Here is an 18,102-nt window from a genome sequence, read left to right as displayed (position 1 = left end):
TACCAGTACCTGATTCCTATTAACCTCTTACAATTGAAAAGCTGGGTATTGGCCAGTGGCCAGAGGTGATTACATCCCAAGAAGAAGAGAAAGGCATTCCCTCCATCTTTCCCCACTAAAATGAGCTTCCTTCTGTCTTCTCCACGCTCTTCATGTTTCTTTTACAAAGTGGACAATTCAATTCCCTAACATTCATTGTGATATTGGCGATACACAGAGACACAATGAATGCAGTTCTGCTTCTCAGAGAGATACCAAGATAGTGAACAGACAGGCAAGAAAACAGTGCAGCATGGTTTATGAAGTATTAAGAGAGCTCTGAACAAAATGTAAGAAAAGGAAAGGCTACCTAGAAGAGTCCCAGCTCAAGTGTACCTGGGAATCCATCCATGCAACCCTGGAAGATGTGAAGAAATATTCAGTCAATGGGTGATCATTCAATGTGCCAGTTTAGAATCTGGGAGAACAGATGATGAACAGGCTTATACTCACAGGAAAGAAATACAAAGAAGATGCAGAAAGCCCATATTTTGGAAGCTAGAGTTGGCACAGAGAAAGAAGTAACTAAGAGAAATGAGACAGGACTGATAAAAGGAGACCTATTTTAGACAGAGCAGGAAGAAGAGGGCACTAGGTATCTGAACAGTGATGGGGAGGAGAGGGAGGTGGACAGGAAGGGAAAATGAGGGTGAGAGAGAAAAGGGATTGGTGGATTGGTCCAGGAAAGGGAATGAGCTCTAATCTAAGACTAGGGAACATTTAAAGAATTGAAAAATAGGAACCTATCCAGCTTCTAGAACAGTGACAATCACCTGGGAAAATGTGATAGCTGGGGGCAATGAAAAGGCTATCCTTACAGAGAGTTAGGAGAAAGAAATTGGTAAGCTTGTAGGCTTGGGCTGATGGAACAGAAAAACCCAGGAACAATATGTAATGTCTGATTTTGATATCTAGATGGATGTCAGAGTCATTTATTGAGATGAGAGAAAGTAGGAATGAGTCTAAAGGAGAAAACCCAACAGTTTCATTTGTGCCCATAGGTTGCACAAATAATGTCAGCAACTGGGCTGTAGGATCAACCAATCTGGAGGTAGAAAGATCTGAGACAGAAACATACATTGAAGGGTTGTTTGCATTCATGGGATATGTAAATGCCCAAAAGTGGCCTCCAAAAGAATGCATAGTGCAAGAGGAGACTGAGATAAAGAGTGGACTACAAGAAATTACACAATAGCACAGGGTTATAATGAGAAAGATCAAGGAAGAGGAAGAGAAAGAATTCAACCAGGGAGACCTAGGAAAACTTGTAGAAGTGAAAGCTAGGAGACAACTGCGATCTATTATCAAGCTCTTTTCAACTCTGGCTGACTGATGAGGTTGCAGAAGTAAGATGCGCTAGCTGTCCCATCTGCCATCCCTCACATGATGAGGATTTGCTGGGTGGATCTGTCAATCCAGGCAGGTGAATTTCACCTCCCTTTCTAGTATGAGTTGTCCTTCCTAACACCATGTGATTAGGCAAACAGGAGGACTTGAGGAAGGTTTGGCCTGCCCTTCCTTCCTCTTGCAGGGATAGCCAACAGCAAGCAATGAATGACCTCCACTGCCGATTCTCTCCCCCTTCAGCATCTTCCCCAGCAATATTCAAGTCCTCAACCACCTTCACTAATGAAGCTTTTCCCGTAGAAAATGAACAAGCTGAACCACACATCCTAAAACTAAGGAACCAAGTATAATTCTGCCCTGACCTATATCTAACTTCCTGTTCCCACCCTGTGAATACCAGACTTAAAAGATTACATTCATTTACTCCCAGCCTACTTCCGTTACAGAAATTGAACTTGTCACTTTACTGACAAAGGCCTTGAACTTGACTGAGCCAATACCCACTTTGCAGCATGCCCATTCTTCCATGCCTCTGGAGTGCATGGTTCTGTTAAGCACCTCAAGATACCTGCAGTGCCCTGACTTTCCCTCTTCTCAGCACCCTGCACAGCCTGAATCACTTCTCTTTGCCTATCTTTGTAGATGAATCTTTCCTTAGCTCAGTTTTTCCTCTGACTTCATGATCTGTCTGGCTGAGTTCATTCGTTTCTGTTACTATAAATGCTACCCTGTGAAGACCCCAGCCTCTCAAGCATGCATCTCTACCTGATATCCCATTTGTACAAAAACTTGAATCTAACGAAGTACTAGTCATCCATGTCTGTAATCCTAGCTACTCAGGAGGCTCAGATCAGAAGATCATGGTTCAAAGCCAGCCTAAGCAGGAAAGTCCATGAGACTCTTCAATTAACCACCTAAAAACTGGAAGTGAAGCTGTGGCTAAAAGTGGTAGTAGAGCTTTGAGACAGTGCCTAGGCCCTGAATTCAAGCCCCACAACCAACAAAACCAAACAAAACAAGAAGCAAACAAAAACCTTCAACCCAGATTGCTGAATCAAATCTGTTGTCTGCTTTTTTAAGCATGCCATTTCCCTTCTGAATTTCTTTTCTGCACTCACCCCATCCTTTATTTGCTAAGTCAGAAACCCAAAAGGTGATGGCTTTATGTTCTGCCTCCAATTCATCCCTACATTTAGTCACTCAGTCCTTCCAATATCTCTGCAATCCGGTGATGCTAAATCATTTTTAGCCTCTCATTCAGGCCATTATCTCCCACTTAAATTACCACTAATGTCTTCTATCTAGGGTCTCAGTGCTCTTGCCTCATCCCATGTCCAATTCATATTCCATTCTTTGTTATAAATATAGACTCAGATCACTTAAATGTCCATCACTTGAGGATTGGTCCTGCCATTTATTATATAGCCATAGAGTAGACCATTATCAAATACTATAGTATATGTTTTAGGTGTTGTATTAAATATATGGTTTGTAGTAAATATATATGCATATATCGCATGCTTATATGCCTAGAATATGCCTGGAGTGTTAAGTGAACAACTTTTACAATAGTCTACATGGACATTTGGTTTGCATATTATCATTAGGATGTTTATATGCACATAGAAATTTACTTCAAAAAACAGACAAAAGATAAGAAGAATTCCAGAAGAAAATTAGGACAGAACTAGTGTGGAAGATGAGATTTACTTCTTTATGCTATCCCCTATGTTATTAATGATGCCATATCTTCTTTGCATTATAGTGGCCTGGAAGGCGAAAGTTAAATTTTTGGTCAAAAACAGTATTTTTTGACAATGGACAGCAAAACTTTATACAAAGTGTATTTTCTAAACATAGATTGAGTATAATCAGTGATATCTCTCTCCAAATACCATATGTATCTGCTACAGGTTTTTTAATCTGTATGTGTGTGTTCCAGTCCCGGCTTGAACTCAGGGTCTAGGTGCTGTCCCTGAGCTTTATTTTCCTTTTAAAGGTTAGCATGCAATCACTTGAGCCACAACCCCACGTCTGGCTTTTTGGTTGTTAATTGGAGATAAGGGTCTCACAGTCTTTCCTGCCTGGACTAGCTTCAAACCTCAATCCTCAGATCTCACCCTCCTGAATAACTAGGATAATAGGTCTGAGCCACCAGTGCCCAGCAGAAAAGCAATTTTTAATAAAACTTTGAACGCTCAGAAATGAATTCAGTTGCACAAATAAAACCCAGAGTCCTGGTCTCAGAAAGCAGAGTAAAGTGATATAAGAAAATGAAAGAAAATAAATACCCACAGAGATATCATCTAGAGGCTTGAATAATGTTTAAAAAAATTCTCTGCCACTTACGACAATTTCTGAATAATTTCCAGAACAACAGAGCTGAGAAATGTCAGTGTATAGAAAGAGTGGGTTGAGAGGTGGGGGTGAGAATGTTGAAAAGGGTGACACTGAACAAGACATCCTGTATTTATTCATAAACTACTTTTCTGAATAGCATCTCCTTTATACAACTACTTAAAGATAATTTTTAAAAATTAAAGAACTTGGAACCGGAAGTGGAGACTGACTTTTCAAGCCAATATTCCAGAAAAGAGCTGTCCATCCAGTTCATTTCTCACTTTTTTCACAGGAAATAATCAGTAGTAGAAATAGACACACTGCCTCTGTCAGGGCCAGAGGTTTTGATAATAGCTACTTGTCAGGGTCTTTCATCCCTGGTCCCTCTCGACCAGCAGGAGGGATAGGGAAAACACGCCCCAACCAGGACTAGCCAAGTGAGAAGAGGACTCACTGACACCCCCCTCCTCCTGCGCACCTAGCCCTCCTTCTCCAGAGGACAATCAGATGCATCAGGGAGGTTCATCAAGGTAGGAATCTCTAACGCACAACAACCCCCCTATTCAAGAAGTCCCTCCAGCTAATATACCCTCACTCTAGGTCTCAGCAGAGAGTGATAAAGCCATAACACATTTGTAACCAATGATAATCAAGTCTTGTGCCCTGCCTCTTGCCTCTTGCGTGTTGCCTTGCCTCTCAGCAGAAAGTTATTAGACATGGCGTTACTCGGCTCCCAGCAGCTACTCTCATCTTTCTATTCTTCTTCTGGTCCCTTCCATTGAGCTCAGCATTCCAGGTAGAAATCGGTGGATTTCCCTCTCTAAGGAGGAAATTTCAAATTACCATCTTCTACTGGATCAATTACTCTCTAAAGGATAAGAATACACAAAAAGATTTCCATCATCTACCTTCAGCTGTGAAGAAACAGGCACCATATCTATCTGTGATAAGTTTTTTTGTTTTTTTTTTTTTGCCAGTCCTGGGCCTTGAGCTCAGGGCCTGAGCACTGTCTTTGGGTTTTCTCAAGGCTAGAACTCTACCACTTGAGCCATAGCACCACTTCTGGCTTTTTTCTATGTATGTAGTACCGAGGAATTGAACACGGGTCTTTGTGCTTGCTAGGCAAACACTCTACCACTAGGCCAAACTCTGGCCAAATCCTGATCGTAAGGATTTTTAATACTCAAAGCTGGTAAGGTGTGATCACACAGCTGTGTAAGTCACAGCTAAAACTGTTCTTGTCCACAGGGATCCATTTTCTCTTCCATTTGCTTCGTAGTATTCCTTCCTTTTATGTTATAGCTTTGTGTATTTGTTTACCTGCTTATAACTGGCAAATATAATTTCCAACAATGATGTTCTGACATATGTATATACTGTGGAATAGCTAAATGGAGCAAATTAACATATTGATTACTTTTCGCACTTAGCATTTTGTAATATGAACCCTTCAGACATGTGTACTCTCATAAATTTCAAGTGTACAATACATTGCTATTAACTCCTGCCCCTAGATTGAACAACAGATTTCTAAAACTTACTCTTCTAAATGAAATTTTGCATCCTATAAGCATCATGGCGTTAACGGAATTTTATCCATACATGATAGCTTGGTTGAGGCCTGTCTATTTGAGTTGAAGGCAGCTGCATTCGTTATACTGCTGTCTCTCAAATATTTGAATCAGTGCATCTGGCAGATGCTGTAGTAAACTGGCAGATTTCATTGACTTAGCTGCTAAGGTAAGTGACAGATAGCTCTTGACTGAATCTCTTTCCAAAACTTTGCCCTGTGTACTCTCAGAGCTGTGCTCCCTATCCTAACACAACTACATCATTGGATGAATGGTGTCAAGACCCCACACCTTTCCTCAGCTGGGACTCATTAGGAAAATGCCAAACTCGCTCCCAATCTCCCAACAGGTGATCTGCAGCCTTTGCTGTGGCTGTTTCAACCCTCCCTCTCTCTCTGCCCACCTTCCTCCCTTCCTTCTCTCCTGTCCGGGGATTTGTTCTGAAAGCATCCACTTCGTGCACATGAATCTCCATCTCAAAGTCTATCTCTTGATCTCTTGGGCTTCACCCACAAGAATGTCCCAAACTCAGTGCATCAAGGTCTATGAAAAGAATACAGAGTGTAGCTTTCAAACAGACAAATGAGTAATTGTTTTCTTTTGTTTTGTGAAATGTTAGCAATTACTCGTGATCTAAAAATCAATGATCCTGTCAGTGTTACAATTCCATGATGATTTCACAAATATCTGCTGATATTTGGAAATCTGGAGAAAAACTTGTGGGAAATAGATTCTGTCTGTAATTCCATTACTCTCTAACCCACAGAAATTAGTCCAATATTCATGCTTGACACCTTCTCTACACCATTTGTTGCATGTAAACATAGAAGGTAGCAGTTGAAATTCTGTGGGTACCTGCAGTCCCTACCTGGTCTAGAAGGAGTGTTGTCAGGAGGGAGCAATTAATTTCGGCCCTAAACAAGTTTATCAGTTGTGCTTTGTTTATGCTGGCTTTCATCCACTTTTCCAGTAAAGCTGACTACCAGATCTCAGGAAAGACAAATAAAAAACATCCTATCTGTAACTGTTGGTTTTCCCTGGTATAATAGAGAAGGATGCTTCAGTGGAATTCCAAATTCTCTGATTCAAGATCAACAAACTGGGTGAGACAACCATTCTGTTAAATTTATTCCCCTAGTTTTATTTTCTTTTAAATGGCATATATCCATTCAAAGATAAACTAATTTCTTTTCTTCCTATGCAATGCCTCTTACATTTGTCAGACCCTTGTTTTCATGGGCACTTAGTTACATTGCTTTCTCAGATCAAAACACCGAGAAGAAAAAGAGAAAACATTTTTGAAGAAAATGAGAGTTTGTGACAGCTTACATAGAGACTAATTGCAAAATATGAACAACATGAAATATGATACAATAAGATAACAAAAGGCAAAGCACCCAGTAATAACATAAAAATCAAAATTTCCCTAAGTTCTAGTTTGTCCAGTAAAATGAGCATCACATTAGGAATTTATTCACAAATAAAGTAAAAGATATATAGACTAATATATAAGTTCAAATAGATGGCACTAATTGTGTGTGTGTGTGTGTGTGTGTGTGTGTGAATGATGATATAGACAGACGGATAGGTATATTTTAGCTATATACCTAATGATGATTACCTCATCATTACCAATTTCTACAATTGGTGGAGAAAATCTTTTTAACCAAAAGAGGATGAAATCCTATGAGACAAGTTTTCCTGAGGACTGAAGGGCTCCCAAAGGAAGTCAGATCACCAAGGCAGGACAGACAGCATGCTGAGCCTTTACTGCCCCCAGTTGATTATTCAGAAAATCGTCTATTCTTCAAAACACACAATAAATTCTAGGGGCGGCTAAATACCTTAGGTACATTCACAACTAAACGCACATATCCAAGAATCAATGTCCCCAAGATCAGCTTGGGCTGTTTCAGAGCCACTGCATCCACAGGAGACAATGCTATTAGCTACTTTACCATAAGGAAGCACAGAAAGATTATATCAAGAGTAACCTAGGGAAAAGTTAATGCAAATAGTAAGAAATGGTTAAGGGCTAAATAGAAAAGTTGAAGCCAAGGGCAGGTGGCTCACACCCATTTGAAGCCAGCCTAGGCAGACAAATCTGAGATTCATCTCCAATTAACCAGCAGAAGTGGAGGTGTGGATAGAGAAGTAAAATGCCAGCTTTCCCCTACACGCCCCCGTTGGTTGTGGGACTTGAATTCAGAGCCTGCACACTATCCCTGAGCTTCTTTGTGCTCAAGGCTTTGAGCCATAGCACCACTTGCAGTTTTTGAGTAGTTACTTGGAGTTAAAAATCTGATAGGGACTGTTGTTTTTTCATCCTAGCTGGCTTTGAACTGCAATCCTCAGATCTCAGCCTCCTGAGTAGCTAGGATTACAAGTGTGAGCCTGTTTGCTTTGGGCAAATAAAAGCCAGGGAAGCATGCAATGTCTTGAGTTCATGACACACAGAGACATAGACACACACAGATACACACACACACACACACACACACACACAATTGTTTGAATCACCTTATATTCTATCAACATTTTTTTTTTTGCCAGTACTGGGCTTAAGCTCAGGGCCCGAGCACTGACCTTGGACTTTCTCAAGGTCAGAGCTCTACCACTTGAGCCTCAACACCACTTCCAGCTATTTTTTATGTATGTGGTATTGAGGAGTCGAACCTAAGTCTTTGTGCATGCTAAGCAAGCACTCTGCTACTAGGCCAAACTCCTGGCCCTCAACATGAGTTTTGTTTTTTTTTGTTTTAAAGTCTTCTAATCCAAAATGATTAAGCAACAGTTGACCCTGGGAAGATGGAATGAAAGCTCACAGGCTCACTGCTGACCTGGGGTAGGAGTGGAAGGGAGAGATGAGTACTTAACATGAGTAAAGTGACTAAAATAACATGAAGAGACTGTGCTCAAACTGGAAGGCACATGCTCTGACACCAGGTAAAAACGTAGACTTAAAGTTGTGATTACTGGTTAGGGAAATGTTTGTTGTAGCTGGGAGCCCAGAGTTTTGGCCGTGAACTGTTCAAAAATTTAATGATTATGTGTCTCGGTTCTTTTATCTGCAAAACTGGACCAATAATCACCCCTGGTGTATCATTTTGTAGTACAGTACAAGATAAAAGTGTCACAGATTTGTCTTCCCTGGGCTTGCTTTGAACCATGATCTTCAGATCTCAGCCTTTTGAGGAGCTAGGACTACAGATATGAGCCACAGACACCCAGCTGATCTCCTGATTTGGGGGGTGTATGTTGTGTGTGTGTGTGTGTGTGTGCCTGCCAGGCCTGGGGCTTGGACTTAGTCCCTGAGATATTTTTGCTCAAGGCTAGTGGTCTACCACTTGAACCACAGCTCTACTCCTGGCTCTTTTGATTAGAGATAAGAGAGTCTCTCACACTTTCCTGTTTCCTGCCCTGATTGGCTTTGAATCATGATCTTCAGATCTCAGCTTCCTGAATAGCTACGTGTGAGCTACCCAGCACCTGGCTACATTTCCTGATTCTTATGAGAAGCTGGAATCAGAATTTCTTTTGAAGGTAAAACATTTCTAAGGTAGGGGGATAATTTGAACACTTTAAAATTCCTCCAGGATCCAGAAAACAATACACCCATGGGCCACATACAGTCCTCAGGCCTTCAGGACACTGTGTTCAGCATTATTCAAATCGCAAAGCTCAGTGGTAGAACATGCTATAGATTACAGCTTTGTCACCAGCAGTGTCTTCCTGAAAGCGGAGTGGCTGGGAACCATGGATGTGGAGAACACATGTAGGAAAGTCCTAGGCTGGATTAGGAACAGCAAGTGACAGATGGCCCTCCTGACCGAATGTAGCAGAAGGAAGTAGTCTCTGCAATTTAAATGAAGCTTTTAATAGACATGGGAGCATGAACACAATGTCTCCATCTTTGTCCCCCAAGGACTTAATTCAATGTCTTTAACGTTTGCTGTCATCCATCCTAGAAGGGACAGGGCCAGACACAGATCAAGTCCAGCTGCCAAAATGGAGTTCCTTCCCTTCATCCCATTTCCAAAGGTCAGCCCTTGCTCACTGGGTCTCTAATCCAAAGCAGCTGGTAAGACTGCCTAAACCCACATTGGACAATTAAGCAGGGGAATCCTACCTATTATCCGGTGAGACATGAAGTAAATAAATAAGAAAAATAAGCAAACCTGAACAGGACTGAGAAACCATACAAAGCACAAAGTAAAAGAGCCGTTCTCTTTAAAGGCTGAAGAATCTATCCTCAGCCTTTGTTAACAGTGGCTGGCCCATTGTCTTTTCTACTGTTATTTGAAGCCAAACAAACAGGCTTCGCACAAGATGTCAGTTTTTCGCTATTCTAACAAATAAGCAGCCCATCTGCCTCTAATCAATGATGGGGCACGTGGAGATGGTGCCGTGAGATATTTTTAAACACTTAATTAATTCATTCCAAGGACTTGGCGCTTGGAATACTGTGGAGTGAGGGGCGGGCAGAAGGGGGTGAGAGCTAGCTCATAGTCATTTGTCATTATATGGATTAAAAAAAACCCAAAAACCTTTTTTTTTCTGAAGCATCCTACCTTCCCCCAAACTGTCAAGAACCCAGAAGCAAAGAAAATGAGAAGCCAGGTGATGGCCTGGCTTTGTTAGTTCTTTTCAGACTGTGAGGACAAGTTCTCAAAACACAAAACTGATTACCTTGAGAGCATGCCTCTATCACTGCCAGGGGATTTTTTTTTAAGTTCTCCATATTTTTATTATGTTAGAATAATTATAGCAGGCGATTGAAATGAAGAGGAGATTCAATTTATTCCAAGAGGTAAGGCAGTCTAATGGGGAAAACAATTCAGTACAGAAAACAATTTCATTTGCCTTCCTAAGGAAGCAGAGGGAAACCATCATTTGGGCATTGTGGGCAGGAAAGAAGGGAGGGAAATTTCCCTGCAATCCATCTGCATTAAGTTACCCAGTGTGAAAAGGAAAAGAAAAAGCCTTGCACTTCTGGAACTGTAGGATCTATGGCACACTAACCTAGAAACCACACACTTAGCTGCTACATATCACTTCATTTTACAGCCAAAACATCATCTCTTCAGGCCTCTGTCTTGTCTGATAATGTCCCTGAAAGCCAGAAGAAAAGAAACCTAATTGTGTTGCATAAAAGAAGAAAAGAAGAGAGTATTGAGACTGCTGTGCAGACGGGTCTTTCTGATTTTAATAACCTGGTGTTTCCATTTCACAAGTCTCATTTAGGTTTAGAAATTATTCCATGAGAAATCAGCTTTCAATTGCCCACAAGCGACTGTCTGTGTCAACAATGAAGTGGCTTTCTCATGCCTCTAATAATACTCATTTTACCTAAGGAGGATAATTCCTATATTCTTGAAATAAGAAGTGAATTTCTAGCAAAGCCCTAGACACACAATATACAAGCCTTGCTAACCTCGAAACCCCATGCCTTCTGCTTACCCCTCAATAAGTCTGCTGCTCCTCCTTCAGCTGGCTTCACCCCTGTTCCTCTGGGGAGGAGGGAGAAGGAAATTGGTATGTTGTGTTTTGGTTGACTTTGAAATAAATTCAGAAGGTCTCCCTTGCTAGGGTTTTCTTTTCTTTGGCAACATTTTTTTTTTTCATTTGCTTTCTCTAAGTCAAACTGAAATCCAAGTTCTCATGACTGGCTTGTGTTGATTCTTTGGCTCCTGGTAGCTGATCAGAAAACTGACTGCCTGGAGTCTGTGAGATATGTTGTGACTTAACCATCTCTGGCTGCTCCACTGTGACCCAGTCAATAATCAAGACCACTCTTGTTAGTCACCAACTACTTATATTCTCTTTAGAATTTGGGCCTGGGACCTAAAAGCCATCTTAGTAACTCTAGCTATGACAAGGAACTCAGAAAAAAAAATTTTAAGTTTGACAATCAAATTAGATCTTGCTTTGTAGGAAACTACTTCTTAGTACCTGGAAATTACCTAAGAGTGACTGTTGCCAACAGAAGTCATATGCTGATAACCCCAAATAGTCAGAAATTTCAAATAACCAGTGTTGAGCATGCTCTGTGAAAGGCCAAGAGCAAGTACATAAGGTAAAAAAAAAAATCTAAAATACAACTTTCAGAGTTAGTATACCCAAGATTTGAGAGTTTAACAGTAATCTCTATCAGCCATGTCTAGCACACGCTTCAACAATAACTGGCATTTCCAGAAAATAATCCTAGACCTTTGTCAAGTCCTAGAATCTGCCTGGAAAAAACAGTATTATATTCTATACAGCTTTGTTCTTAAAGTCTATTTCAACTGTATTTCCAATTGCATAGTTTTTGGAAGAGTCAAATGTGACGATGTACACAGTGACTTTTGAAAGTGGTGTGGTAAACACATGCAAGATGTCACTATCGCTTCTAATAATTCTTCAGAGCTTGCTAATCAACATGTTGTTGATGCTAGCTGTATCATTCCATAAATATTAGCTAGCCCAAGGGCAAGGGCTAATAAAGGAGATCTGCTGGGGATTCTTCCTTTTCAAGGTCCATTAACCAAAGAAACCAAAGAGGCAAAAGAGTCCCACCAACTCACACGAACAATTTAGTAATCTAAGCCTTGCCCTAAACTTATTTTTTTTTTTTAAAAAAGCCAGTCCCAGACTTTGATTCCCTATGTTTCTTTTCTTTCCCAGAGAACCTACCCAGGGACTCAGTCAAAAGCTGGGGAAAAGGAGGGGCTGATCAACTACTTTTCTTAAGTAATGGATTATGGATCTTTCTATTCTTGTTTTCCAAACTTTCCTGTTTTTAAGGGAATTTTTAATCTCTAAATTACGATTTCCTCATGTCAGTCTTTTCTTGCCCATAAACGATGCACAAAGATGTTATTCATTGAGGTTTTTTTAAAAAATACTGAAAAATCACTTCTGCTCTATATTTAATATCAAATCATTCAGCCTTTGTAGGACAAAGGTCACATAAACACACCGGGTTTGGGGGTTTGGTGGTTTGGTTGTTGTCTTCACCACTCCCCATTTCAATGGGGGATGCAGGACTTGGGAGACTAACACCATCCACCTTCTTTATAGGATGTCTTCCAATACAGCCTTCACAAGCAGGGATGAGTCTAGAAGGACTTTGAAGGCAGCCAGAAATGCCTTTATTTCTCTCCTAGTATGAAAGCCTTGTAAATTAAACACGGGCAGGCACTGGTGTTGAGCCAAATTGGGCTCTTGAAATGCGATTCTAGAGATCTGTTTTACCACAAGATGCCACCTTCCTGTATACAGACAGGTGTCCTTCTAGAGCACCTTGGGAAGTAGCAGCCACCAAAGAGACCCACAACCGCTGAACTATTAGGGCAGAAAAGAAGGAAGAAGTTCCATGCTATGGTAAGCTGCCAGACTCCTTTGGAAGGACACCAGAAGACTGAACAAGGATGGGTTCTTTCCCCTGGACACAGACAGACAGCTTCAGTTTGCCTTTGTTGGAGACTGGAGTCTAGGGATCAGGTTTTTGGACATTCGTTCTTCCCTCCTGCTTAGAGACTCATTCCCCTCTAAAAAAACAAGCCTGTGGAGTTGGCCAGAGAATTAAAATTATTACAGGAGCTCTGGAAAGTAGGAACACCAAGAGTCTCCACTTGAGCCCAGGGGAACTCCGGATACTTGCTTTTCAGGTGGCATGGGTCCCAGTGATCTCCTGCAGGAGGCCAGGAGCCATTTGTGAATTAATCCAAGCACTGAGGACCCCAGGCAGCACCTTACTCAGGTTCTGGTCAGCCTGGTGTTTCCTGGGAGACACAGGCCGGAACCCTTTATCTGTGTAGTTAGTGTTCAATGGAGTTTCTTGTTTTGTTTTGTTTGCTCCCTTTCAGTTCTGTGTCTCTCAGAAAATAAAAACGAAAACAACAAGCAGTTGTCCTTATTTCTCACTGAGACATGCCCCCCCCATACTCACTGTAGCAAAAGGGGATCTGAACAAGAGAAATCCAAGCTAGTCCCTAAGGAGGTTGCCCCCTCCAACGATCAGGATTTCCCGCCTCTTACGGGGAAGCACCCAAATCTCTTCCATTTCCAACCCAGGGACATTCCACCACCCAGGGGCAAAGAGCAAAGAGAGTGGACCCTGCCCCTCCGGGCAGACCTCGAACCCGCCGTTTAAGGCTGCGCACTGCGCTCCTGCCCCCCCCCCCCGCCCAGGATAATTCACCCCCACCCCCCACCCACCCCCGCAAGGTCTCCACCTCCGCTTCCCCAGGCCGGGTCTGCTCCCACCACCTCGGCTAAGCAATCCCTCCTTGTGTTTAATTCTCCCAAGTAACCGCAAGAGGATTTTCTCCCCACACTTGTTCACATCCTCCCCCTCCGACTTGTGGCTCAAAACAAACCCCCTGTGCCTGGGGACTTGCGTGGAACGGGCAAACTCCCACACCCCCCCCAAAAAATAAGATCAAACCCCCTTCCCCATCAAACCATCGTCTCGCTACCCCGGCCCCGCGCCCACACCTCCCGGACCCCATCCGGGAGGAAGGGGAGGGGTCACCAACCCGCGAGCGACCCCCGCTTTCCCCACCCCACCCCCACCTCCCTCCCCCGCCAGGGGAGGTGAGGGTGGGGGTGCCGAGAAGAGCCCCTCTCACCCTTCCGCCGTAGCCATGGTGTGGGAACGCCCCCCTCCTCTTCGGCTCCGTCCCGCAGCGGCGAGCGAGGGAGGCAGCTGGAGCCGGGGTGAGCTGGAGTGTGGCGGGGGAGCGGTATTTAAGGGGGAGCCTCTCTCTCTCTCCGCCCTTCCACCCCCCCCCCCTTTCCCGGGTAAGCCCTTTAGCGCCTCAGCGGGCGCACGAGGCTCCAGCGAGCGCTAATCCACGTCGCAGCCCTCGGGCGCCGCCGCGCGTGTCTGTCCCGCGCTCCCCCAACGCGGGTCGCCGGTGGCGCTGGGCTCCGGCGCGTTCCTCCCCCCCTTTCCCCCGAAAGAGCGCCGTCCCCGGGGCCGCCACGGCGCGCACACCCCGCCAACCACGCGCCCCCGCCGCCACCTGCGCCTGGCTGCTGCGAGGCGGGCGCGGTGAGTGGTGAGCGCGGAGAGCGGGAGGGGGGGGGTGGACGGGGATTGGGGTGCGCGTGGGGGGAGAAGCTGGGAGTGCGAGTGCAGGGGAGTGTGCGCGCGCGCGTGTGCGGGTGTGTGCGCGCCCGGGGGGGGGGCGGCGGAGGCCGTGGCGCGCTGGCTCGGCGCCGGCCGGGGAGAGATGGCAAGGTTTAGCCCCGCCGGAGCTGGGGATTTGCAGGCGATCCCTCTCTATTTTCGTCTAGAGCTGACATCACCCGCGCCGCAGCCTCGGGCCACTCCTTTAGCCACCGCGCCCCCCCCAGCACCCACCCACCCCCATCTCCAGATGGAGTCCCCCCCCCCCCGCCGCCGTCCCTCTCCCCTTCCCCCGCCCCTCAGCCGCTCGCCATCAATAAACGCAAATAAGAAACGCGTCCCTGCCTGCCCGGTAGTCCGGGAAGGTTTTGGACAGCCCCGTGGCAGAAACCCCAGGATCTGAGGAGTCGCTATTGTTTCCTTGCTAGCCCGCGTGGCCCCGGGTCACCCGGCTGCCCGACGACAGCGCTGAGACCCGGGCCGTCCCCACCGTCCCCAATCGTTGGTCAAATCCCCGTGCTGTCTCTCACTCCCCTGGTGCACCTGCTCCGACTCGCGCTCACCAGCGGGCACACCCACCCCTTTGCTTTCTCAAGAACCCCGGGGCCCACGCACACATACACAGGTCTGCGGGGTGGGGGGGGGGCGAACTATAATGGCCCAGCTGTGCGCCCTCAGCCCTGCCTCCCCCCCCGGGGGCCTGGAACAAATCTCCAGCCTTCAATTATTCATCGAGATTAATATTAATGCAGCTCCCTAAGGGCGGCGAGAGGGGTGCAGTAGAGGCCGTCCTCGGTTTTTGTTTATGTTGTTGTTGTTGTTTTGACCAAGAGAGGTCTGCCCTGGGGAGGAGACTGGAGTGAGAAACAAGCTGGGAAGGCACGAAGAGACCAGAGGCTGGGGACCAGCTTCTATAGCCACCCCCCCTTCTCCCACCCCGTCAGCTCACCCACAGGTTTTGAATCCCGGGGGCGGTGCACAGAGACGGACAGATGGGCTGGTGCAAGAGAGGGTCCACGCCTCCTGACCAGCTTTGCACAATAATGACCAGACGCGTGCAGCTTTTATTATCTCTGAGATGGATGCGAAAGACACTGGGGCAGCTCCACCGCCCTCTTCTGACCCTGTGAGTCTCTATCCCCCATCCCCCCAAAAGGAAAACAAAACACAAAGCACCTCACTTTCACTGGCTGGATGATGGGGACCCTAAATAAGCAGAACCATGGTGAGAATTAAAACCAGCTCTTGTGAGAAAGAGATTTGCCGTGTCCATCAGCCATGAACTTGTCCCTTGGGACATCTGGGTTCCTCCATGGCTTAACCCCCCCCCCCACGCGGTTCGATGGTCTCCCCAGTCTTCTTTTTTCAGGAGTTCTTTACGTTCTGAGAAGATAACTAAATAAATTGTGGATGACAGGAGAAGCTCTCAGTCAAGATCCTAGCACTCAGCAAACTTCCAAAACGATTCAATTAAGTGTAAGGCTCCTTGGAGGATGTTTCTGAAACAAAATAGCCCAGGATGAATAGAGAGATGAAGGAAATAAGTAAAAGAAACCCGTGTCATTGGCTCCTGCCTGAAATCCTAGTCACTTACAAGGCCAAGATCTGACCATCACTGTTCAACACCAGATGAGCAGACAAATCTGAGAGACTTTTTACTTCCAATTAGCAAGTAGAAAGCCAGGAATGGAGCCATAGCTCAATGGTAGAGTGTCAGCCTTGTGCAAAAGAGCAAAAGGACAGTGCCTTGGCCCTAAAGTTATGCCCTACTACTTGCACAGATAAATATCTTTGCTCACCTTCTTTCCTTCACCTCTTTACCCCAAATCAGAGTCTGAACTCCCTGCTTCTCCCCACAATCCTGTGTGTTGGATTAAGTTGACCAGATCTGTATCATCTAATTTAGAGTAAGTCTCAAAAAAGAGATACTTTTAGCTATTGTTTAAACTAGTCGGTGTGCTTTTGAAAAATATTTTGTGGATGAAAAACTGATGCTTGATATTTTTCTTGATACTGCTTCTTCTTGAGCCTGTATACATGTATGTGACTTTGTCTCCTGAGTTGTCACTTACACAGCCTTTCTCTCTTCATCACATAGGGATTTTCCTTCATTTTCTGCTGAGGCAGCAGCTAGCAAACAAAGCCATGAGAATCTCTCTGCAGGCTGAGATACCAATGGCCCAGTAGCATCCCTCTGTCACCAGCTTCCCCTTTAAATCCAGCCTGAATGAAGTACTACATCATAATCCCTCTGCAGCCACCAGGGAGGGCTGACGGGTCCTGTCACTACCTCTCACTGCCCCCCACAGCAGGCCTGATGGCACAGAAGCAGGGAGTGAGTAAAAGGACAGTAAAAAGACAGATGATGGAGTTGTTTCCAATTTTTTTTAACACCTAATTGATTACCAGTTTCATACTTATGACTTAAGGAGTCAGGTGAACCATCAAGCATGTGAGATTAGATAGAAGCCATCCCTCCTGACTTGCTTCCTCTAAAAATTCCCTGACATCACCTTCTACACTGAAGAGACATTAGCATTCAGCTGCCCTGGGGGACCAGATTTATTAAATCGAGTAGAAGATGCCACAGATAATTCTGATTAAGGAGAAACTAGCTCTCATTTTTCACCCCTGGAGAGCTCCTGCCAAGACTCACACCAAATTCATTCTTAAAGCAAGCTGGAACAATGATTTCCAGCATTGGCTGCCCATTAAGAATACTGGTGGAGCTTTTGTGAAAATAGCAATGCTCAGACCGTCCAGAGTTGGGTACATGGCTGAGATAGATCATTTTTTGTAAATTCCCCAGGTCACTATGCTGTGCAGCTAGATTCAGGACCTACTGGACTAGATAGAGGTGGTTCATTAAGAGGTAGAACGATCCAGAAAATGGGCCCTGAGAAACAACTGGAGCAAGTCAGTGTGTAACCTTTGGAAAGAGAAAAGGAAGGAAGATGAGATGTAAAGCTGACCCTCTTGTCTTCCAAAACAGACCAATTCTTCCATATGTTTTAGAGAATGAATGAAAGAAGCCATGGAATCATAGAGCTGTCTTATGATATGCACAAAGGATGTGGAGGAGAGGTATTACATAATGCTGAACAAGTCCCAGCTCACAGAGTCTGAAGCACTGCTCCTACTGTGTACCAGACCCCATCGCCTTGAGGAGAAGGGAACAACAACCACCTGAAGATGACTGAATGGGATAATATATGGGAAATGCTTAGCTACAGTCTGGTACATCGTAAGTACTCAGTAAAGAGCCCTCAGGACACGTGAGTACTAGAACATGTACCCAGTTTAATTCACCACCAAGTTCACTTGAGAATCCAGTCTCCCCACCTGAAGATGTCTCTTCTAGTCCTCACAGCAGACTTCATTTGTCTCAGCCATCCATTAAGTGGACAGAGCCTTGGCTACAAGAAATGGATAAAGCTTAATCCTACAGGCTAGCAGGAATACATTTCTTATCCTCTAGGAATGACATACTGGGTAGCAAAAGCAGAAGAGAAGGATGATCTGATGTCTGCACTGATTTTTCCTTTAATTTTAGCTCATGCATTCTTCAGTGTCAGCATGAATACAAAACACTCTATTGGATGGAAGACCAAAAAATCAACTGTACTCAACTGGGGCAAGTAACATAAGGAAATAGTCAAAAGGAATTCTGACTATAAAGAAATTATT

At 44.6% G+C, this 18,102-nt stretch overlaps 1 protein-coding gene across 1 annotated transcript in view; it reads right to left on the bottom strand.

The window, feature by feature from the left end:
- Slc1a2 (solute carrier family 1 member 2) overlaps window positions 1-14,065 on the bottom strand; it is a 111,153-nt gene extending 97,088 nt beyond the window's left edge. The window contains exon 1 of the mRNA XM_090347883.1: window positions 13,913-14,065. Coding sequence (XP_090204009.1) covers window positions 13,913-13,929 — 17 coding nt within the window. The 5' untranslated portion in view covers window positions 13,930-14,065. The remainder of the gene's footprint in view (window positions 1-13,912) is intronic.
- Window positions 14,066-18,102: the final 4,037 nt, after the last annotated feature.

The sequence above is a fragment of the Megascapheus bottae genome, chromosome 16 (genome assembly GCF_031878675.1).
Source record: "Megascapheus bottae isolate mThoBot1 chromosome 16, mThoBot2.hap1, whole genome shotgun sequence".
In the NCBI taxonomy this organism is placed as follows: Eukaryota; Metazoa; Chordata; class Mammalia; order Rodentia; family Geomyidae; genus Megascapheus; species Megascapheus bottae.
Note: the sequence above shows the minus strand (reverse complement) of the source record. Positions and strands in the feature narration are given on the sequence as shown.